Source organism: Myotis lucifugus, unplaced genomic scaffold (assembly GCF_000147115.1).
Source record: "Myotis lucifugus unplaced genomic scaffold, Myoluc2.0 scaffold_201, whole genome shotgun sequence".
NCBI classification, from domain to species: domain Eukaryota; kingdom Metazoa; phylum Chordata; class Mammalia; order Chiroptera; family Vespertilionidae; genus Myotis; species Myotis lucifugus.
Window position 1 is genome coordinate 310,708 of NW_005871249.1, and position 8,444 is coordinate 319,151.

An 8,444-nucleotide genomic window follows, 5' to 3' on the forward strand; every position below is an offset into this window, starting at 1 on the left:
CGATGAGATAGCATTAAATTCCCTGAACAACGAGGCAGAGTAATTGAGCCAGTGGGTCTTCAAGATGGTGGCAAAGTTCTCAAGATTTATTTCATTTTATCTCGAGTTGACTGGCTGTAGAATCGCAGTCAAGAATGTTCTGGCTACCTTAGTGAAAGCCACGTGGGGGAACTGAGCAGGGTCCTGACCTTCACAGAATTTCTCAGACAACTGAATTTAATTCTGTTTTAATTTTATTTTACTTATTTAAAAAAAAATCTTTATTGTTGAAAATATTACATATGTCCCCTTTTCCCCTCATTGACCCCTTCTAGCCCACCTCCAAGCCTTCACCACCCCACCCTATTATCTGTGTCCATGGATTTTGCATATATGCATACAAGTTCTTAGGTTGATCTCTTCCCACGCACCATGAATTTTAATTCTTATTACCTTTAAACGGCATGACATGCCAGTTGTTTTCTTTTGTTGTGACACAGTACTGGGAAATCATGCTGTTGGTGTTTCCCTAATTGTGTTTTGTCTCTTTTTTCCTTCTTCTACTCCAAAATACTTTGGACAGCTGTGGGATGGGTAAGAACTTTTGCCAGATTTTGAAATGTAACTCTCCTGCAGTGGCCTCCACAGGTAACAGGAAGACATTAAGTATTCTAATCTACCACCATCTGTGATCCTTGTTCAGTTCAACTGAGGTTTTCTACAAATAATCTAAGTGGTGTAGCTTCCTTCACTTCCATAGGGAGAATAATTCATACTAGATCTCCTTGTCTCAAAATATTACCATATGTTCAGTATGATTATCTCAATAAAGTTTTGTTTCGTTTCTATATATTGTTAACTGGCACATCACCCTGGACAGCTGCTTAATTTAGTTAGGCCCATTTTAGCATGCAAATTAGTTTTTTCCCATAGAAATGTTCCAAAAATAATATATCCCCTTGCTCCTCTCTTCCCACAACTCTCTTTCATAATATCTTTGTTGGAGTTAGTTTAAAATAGAATGTTTAATGACAAAAGTTTGAATAAAGTAATCCAATCATGTGGGAATTGAAAAATATTCTCCTTAAAAACTCTTGGGTCAAAGAAGAAATAAAAATTCCAGTTATAGTCTATCTGGGAAGCAAGAATGCTAATACTGCAAGCAAAACTCATAACATGCAGCCAAAAATTTACTTTGGAGGAAAATTATTGGACTTGAAATTTTGTTACTAAACAAGAAGAATAAAACTTAATGAGCTGACTATTAAACCTGAGCTTTTGGAAATGAACAAAGGAACAAAAACCACATATATACCCGAAGAAAGCAAGTTAAAACATTTACTAAGAAGCACAAGCATAATTAACAATTCGAAGGAGAAAAATTATTAAATTAATAAGTCCAAGATCTGTTACTTTGAAGAAAAACCTTAGTGCTTGGCGGGTAAGGCTCAGTGGTGGAGCATGGACCTATGAACGAGGAGGTCACGATTCCATTCCCGGTCAGAGCACATGCCTGGGTTGCGGGCTCAATCTCCAGTGTGGGGCATGCAGGAAGCAACTGATCAATGATTATCTCTCATCGTTGATGTTTCTATTTCTCTCTCCCTCTCCTTTCCTCTCTGAAGTCAATAAAAAATATATTTTAAAATAAGTAAAAAAGAAAAACTTTTGCATATCTAACCACAGGAAAGGAAGAACATAATTTACAATATTAGGAGTGAGAGAAGAGATAAAGAGAGAGAGATTTATCCACAGATAAGAATTAAAACATTGTAAGAATTGAAAATCAGCAATTAGGAGATAATTTGTAAGTAAAATAGATGTCAAATGAGATTTAGTAAGAAATGGAAATATTGAAAGATTTATAACCACTTAAGACATTGAAATAATTATTAAAGAGTTATTTCTGAATAAAAAAGTGTTTCAAGTAATAAATTATTTGTATATTGAAATCTTTCTAATCAATTGATATAATCATGGCCATGATGAATTCATCTAATAAAAGTAGCACAAATAGCCAGTCTCTCTTAAAAGCATAGATGAAAAAAATAAAACCCAAAACAAAACAAACAACAAAAATACTGCAAACAAAACAAAATAATTAGCACAGATAAAATGTAAGCAATATTAAAGCATTAATACACCAGTTCCAAGTTGGTCATACACCAACAATCTGACTCCTTTAATAACTAAGAAATTTATTACTATGGATAACACAAGATTAATGCTAGAAAGCAAATAATTCATCCAAGTATTATTAAAATGGCACACTGTTTATTTCTGATTTTCAAAATTAAAACTCAGTAAACTAAGAATGGATCACTTCCACAATCTGATAAAAAATACCAAACTCAATGGTGAGATATTGGGAGTGCTCCTGTTAAAAACAGGACTGCACAGGAAAAGATGCTCAACATCATTAATCATCAGAGAAATGCCAATCAAAATTATAGTGAGATACCATCTCACCCCTAGCAGAATGGCTGTAATAAAAAAGAGATTTCAACAAGCATTGTGTGGAAAAATTGGAACCCTCATACTGGGTAGGAATATAAAATGAAACAGCCCCTCTGGAAAACAATCTGAGAGTTCCTGTAGAGATTAAACAAAGAGTTACCATCTGATCCAGCAATTCCATTCCTAGGTGTGTGTGTGTGTGTGTGTGTGTGTGTGTGTGTGTATATCTCCAAGAGAAATGAAAACATATGCCCTCACCAACACTTGTATAAGAACGTGCATAGAAGCAATATTCATGACAGCCAGAAAGTGGAAACAATCCAAAGGACTATCAACTGACAAATGGATAAATAAAGTGTGATATCTATATAGATAAAATCCCAGCGACCCAACGGCAAAACGACCAGAGCGACCAGTCGACCAGTCGCTATGACGCACTGACCACTGGGAGCAGACGTTCAACGCAGGAGCTGCCCCCTGGTGGTCAGTGCACTCCCACAGTGGGAGCGCCGCTCAGCTGACAAGGATGGGCAGAGCTCCCACAGCAGGCTGATCCTCGCAGGCCACGCCCCCACCTGTGCACAAATCCATGTACCAGGCCTCTAGTATCCACGTAATGGATTATTACTTGGCAATAAAACAAAATGAATATGATGCTAAGTTAAAGAAACCAGTCACAAAGTATAACATATTCCATTTATATGAAATGTCCAGAATAAGCAAATGCATAGACAGAAAGTAGATTGATGGTCGCCTAGTGCTGAGGTGATTTGGAGGGAATGCTAATGGGTACAGGGTTTTTTTTTTCTTGGGGTGGGGGTGATGAAGATGTTTTAAAATTGATTGTGGTAATGTTTGCACAACGATGATATGTACAATGCTGTGAATATACCTAACACCATTGAATAGTCTACTTTCAATGGGTGAATTGTATGAAATGTGAATTATATCTCAATAAAGCTGTTACTAAAAAACCGAAAAAAACAACACAAGAGTGGCTGCTGTCACCACTGTCATTATTTTGAATGGTCTAGTTCGTGTCATTACACAAGGGGGAAAAGAGGTATAAATACTGGAAAGGAAGAGACAAATTATTATAGAAAATATTCCTCTCTACTCAAGTAACTTTATTGAAGATCCAAGTGACTTTATTGAAAAAAGCATTAGAACCAATAAAAGAGCTTGGTAAAGAATCAGTTATAAAACATAAAATTAGGCCAGAGGTTATTATCCTTACTGTATGAACTGTTCTGATGAATATGTAAGGAGTGATGGCCACCTAGTAGGAAAGTAAACCAATGCTATGAAGACCATTGACGAAAGAGACAGAGGGATGGAGACCCATTGAAAGAATGTGGAGCATATCAGTAACAACAGAGGTACTTCTTCAAAACCGGAAGCTGATAGGTTCTTAAATGAACATCTTTAAGAAACAACCATTCACCAAGTCTCAAGAAATATGCAACCACCTTGGAGTAAATGGTCTGACTAAAGAAAATACTTGAAGTACCTAATGCTTTATTTACCTCATTAGATCCCTGGAAATTGGGAAGATATGGGATGGGACCTGGAAGACTGGTTTGGTTCTAAGGGCTCAGAGGAGACTGGACGATGGGTGTCTTGAGTGCTGTTTGCCCTTGGAGTTGTCCTTGCAGTGTTTGTTAGGTTGGATACCCACCTAGGTCTTCCCTGGAGCAATTGGAAAGCCTTGGGCTCTCCAGTCACATCAGGACCACAGCTTCTCCATTGGCCTAAAGAATGGGGCAAATACGACCCACTAGGCCCTAAGCTGCCTCATGGAGGGCAAGTAACCATCCTGACTTGAGGGATGAGGGTTGAGCTATTGCCCATCTTCAGTTTTTCACTTGCCCTGGAGAGATTGTCTTGTCATTTCCATTACATTTTGTATTGGAATGATCCCAGTGCACACATCCTTGAAATTGCTCTGCATATAAGAAATATCTTCTTGATAAAAAATCGTTTCCAAGAAATCTCTCCTAACAGTTCAAATGAGCTCAGTGGTGAGAATTCCATTTGTTAGAGAGATTTTACTATAAGTGAATGTGAGCATCTTAATTTGAGAGGTTTTCCTTGGAAAATGCAGAACACTTCTCTGATACTTTTTGCTCCCAGATATATATTTCTATTTCCTGCTCATTTATGTGGAAGCAAACAGCCTTGAGATAATTTCTACAACCATGAAACACATAGGAAAGTATATTGTCTTTTTAATAGAAAATAATTCATACATAGTTATTGTGTGAATGCTGAACTTTGATACACACGCTACCTGCCTTAAATTAGAATTATGTAATTACAGTGAAATGAAAACACTGGCCTATTTCAGATATAGAAAGGGTAATCTTAAAGAAGAGGTTTTATAAATCTTTTGTGGTACATTAAAGGTTATATTTAAGGAATTGGGGAAATTTTATCTTTTGGTATACAGATTCATACTCTGAGATCTAATTAATTTAAGGGGAAAATTTTGTTTTTTTCTTATTGGGAAAATTCTCAAATTGCATTTTGGATTAAGAACAAGATTACCTACTTGTTTTTCACTTTCCTGACTAGCTCCGGTGCTGTAACTATAACTGTGTCAAATGCTTTTCCTAGGTCGAAAATGTCCGCTTGCTAGATCGAATATCTTCCAAAAAGGCAGCCCTAGGAACTTTGTATTTGACGGCTACTCATGTCATATTCGTGGAAAATGCACCTGACACAAGAAAGGAAACATGGGTATGCATTCCTTATTTCCGTTGTTTGAAGTAAAGAGCTCAATCCTCCATTCTTTTGTTTGTCCCCAGGGTGAGGTGGGCAGGCTCTTGGTGTGTGGGTATTCAGGGGGCTGTTTGGGGAATGTGACCTTCGCCTTTTCCAGTAGAGTCCAATCTACTTCATCTACATCAGCGGTTCTCAACCTGTGGGTCGCGACCCCTTTGGCGGTCGAACGACCCTTTCACAGGGATCACCTAAGACCATCCTGCATATCAGATATTTACATTACGATTCATAACAGTAGCAACATTACAATTATGAAGTAGCAACGAAAATAATTTTATGGTTGGGTCACAACATGAGGAACTGTATTTAAAGGGCCAGAAGGTTGAGAACCACTGATCTACATATTCATTTTAAACACTAATTGTTTGACTAGAAAGAGCCAGAGATACAAGTGGTTCATGTCACAGCTTTTGAGTAGAGATTCTGTAATGTCAGTATCCCAGATATAGTCATTTTATTCTGTTGTCTCCACTTTTCTGATCATTAAAAGGAAGGGAGGAAGGGAGGAAGGAAGGGAAAAGCAAAGCTAGGGAAGCATCCTATCATCAGGCATCTCTGCTATGCAATCATGAGACAGAATATTCCTTATGTTGTATAGCCCGCTCACCATGACATGGTGACCAGGGCCAGAACCGCTGAATTGTAGATTGGCCTTTTCTCTAGTCCATAGACATTGCTCCGTTTGCAGCTGAAGGGGGCAGGCACTACTTACTGGAGAGGAATTGAAAGGATGAAATGCTTGCCATGGAGGACTGAGCAGAGACCCTCCTGAGACAACGGACATGCCCTTCAGCATGATTTCCCTTAAAAGAAATCTCCTCTGCAGCCAGCCTGACCCCCAACAACTTAGCAAACAAGTGCAAGTTGCTATTGAGCTTGAGCATTCCATGTGGAATTCGGGAGCACGGTGGCCCCTCCCAGCGGAGTCATCTCTGACTTTTGTTGATTGCAAGATTTATTTTACTAACTTCTCATGACCTTCTTTCATTTGAGCTATTAACCGCAATCAGCAGTTGACTACCAAAATGTTCCCTTGCCCGGACTTGTATGCTGAATCATTGGCTCCAAATCATGAGCCTGGGTATCCGAAAGCTTGACACAGAAAAAACAAAACGGGAAATCTAGACAGTTGGTTCTTTCCCAAAACATCTCAGTTCTTGTTATCTGAGTGCAGGTGTTGAGCTAGCTGAAGGTCGGGGAGTGTTGGCGGTCTGTCTGTGTGGCTCCAAGATCTGTGTCACTCCTCGCCCTGTTTATCAGTTGTTTGTGCTCAGCTTATCCACGCTCACTTTCGGTTGCAGATTCTTCACAGCCAGATTTCCACCATTGAAAAACAGGCAACAACTGCTACTGGATGCCACCTGCTCATTCGTTGCAAGAACTTCCAGCTCTTACAGCTCATCATCCCCCAGGAGAGAGACTGCCATGACGTGTACATCTCTCTGATACGCCTCACGAGGCCAGGTAGGCCTGGGGAGCTCGGCCTGGCACGTGGCCCCACCCTTCAGAAATTCACAGATCACACCCGGCCAGTGCATATGGCGCTCGAGCATTTAGTGTTTTGGGAATAAGATGCTCTCCCAGGCCTCCGAAGAGGCCAAGAAATCGGAATCATAGCTTTCCTGATCTCTGAGGAGCTCTCCCCGAGTTGCCTCCTATAGGAACCAGTCATTATTCTTAGCATTCACTTTATCTCTGGGGGTTATAAGTGTGTTTGTTTTCCCTTCAGGGTAAAATCATCTTAAAATTATGCCCTTCTGATACTGTGAGAATCACGTGACCTGGATGGAGGTCTAAGTCCAAACTGACAAATTGTTTCCTATGGAAAACATTGCTGTCACACAATTCCAATGCAGTCTTCCCCACCTTGGGTGGGGCTTTTAAGACTTGGTTTCTGTTCCTTTTTGATAGTAACATATGTGTCCCAAGGTTGGTATAACTAGACCGTGTTAGCATCATTGACTATTCAAAGTGTGGATCTGTTGAATCTCCGAAACAGAAGCTCTTTAAGTGTCCTTGGAAGACAGTTTGGTTGATTTGAGAAATGTTGTGATATATCCCTCATCTTGGGTCTTCCGATTTGTAGCCCATTACCCACTTCTATAGAAGTGTGTCTTGTCTCCCTGTGTGGCCTCTGTGAGCTGTGGGTTCTTATTGCTTAAAAGAAATACATGTCGCCCGGCCGGCGTGGCTCAGTGGTTGAGCATCAACCTATGAACCAGGAGGTCACGGTTCAATTCCCAGTCAGGGCACATGCCCGGGTTGCAGGCTTGGTTCCCAGTGTGGAGCTTGCAAGAGGCAGCCGATCCATGAATGTCTCTCATCACTGAGGTTTCTCTCTCTCTCTCCCTCTTCCTTCCTCTCTGAAATCAATAAAATGAAATACATGCCTGAGTTTCTGAGGAGAATACAGTGAACAGAGGTCCTTGATGTAAAGGTCATATTCATGGTGGTGCTACCCAGAAGTCATGAGCAAGGAAATAGGATATGGGCGTGTAGTTACTTTGCTGAATGCCTTGCAATTCAGGACCAGCAGTTTGATGATGCTCCTCAAGTCAGTGGGTCGGGTCCTCGGTTTCTTAGGCTCTGACCATATCATCGGTAGACAGCTAAGAGCTAAAGTTAGGTCATGAAAACGGTGCCAGGGACTGTCAGAACCTGACGATTCTGTGTGCTCCTCTTGGAAGGCAGCTGGTTGGAGCGTTTTCCTCTTGCTGTGTTGAAAAGAACTGCAGAGTTAGCCAGGAAAGCGGTTGAACTTTTGGGAGGCGGCACTATAATTGGAACAGAGGTCTGGGAAGAGGGACATGAGGTTGCATGCAGCCGAGAATGCGAGGACAATTGTGGGCCAGCAGTGTCTGTGTCACTGATTAATGGGTGTGCTGGATAACAAATGTGCTCCGACCGGATTAATGGGTTTAGGAATAGCCTGGAGACCTGGGAAAGGGCTAAGCAGCTGGAAGATCCCAGGCCGGTGAGGGCTCCAGCCCGAGGATGGCCAGCCCAGGACCCACAGTGTGAGGGTCCCCCACAGGGGCAAAATCACAGTGTTCCCCTGGTTCTAAAAATGCACACTTTTTCTTAAAAGTGAACATTTGAGAGTTAGTTATTAGACAACCACAGATCAAAAAAGGAAACCTTAGTAATTCATTGAATTAAAGCCGTTATCTTAAAAGGTTTTAAAAAGCCACCAGCATTTTGAAACATTGGAATGAGCAATGACA

The 8,444-nt window shown here is 40.5% G+C and overlaps 1 protein-coding gene across 1 annotated transcript in view; it reads left to right on the forward strand.

Moving 5' to 3' along the window:
* MTMR7 (myotubularin related protein 7) overlaps window positions 1-8,444 on the forward strand; it is a 140,249-nt gene that overhangs the window by 79,020 nt on the left and 52,785 nt on the right. The window contains exons 2-4 of the mRNA XM_023761188.1: window positions 5,053-5,175; window positions 6,522-6,684; window positions 7,908-8,011. Of these exons, the coding sequence (XP_023616956.1) occupies window positions 5,053-5,175; window positions 6,522-6,684; window positions 7,908-8,011 (390 nt within the window). The remainder of the gene's footprint in view (window positions 1-5,052; window positions 5,176-6,521; window positions 6,685-7,907; window positions 8,012-8,444) is intronic.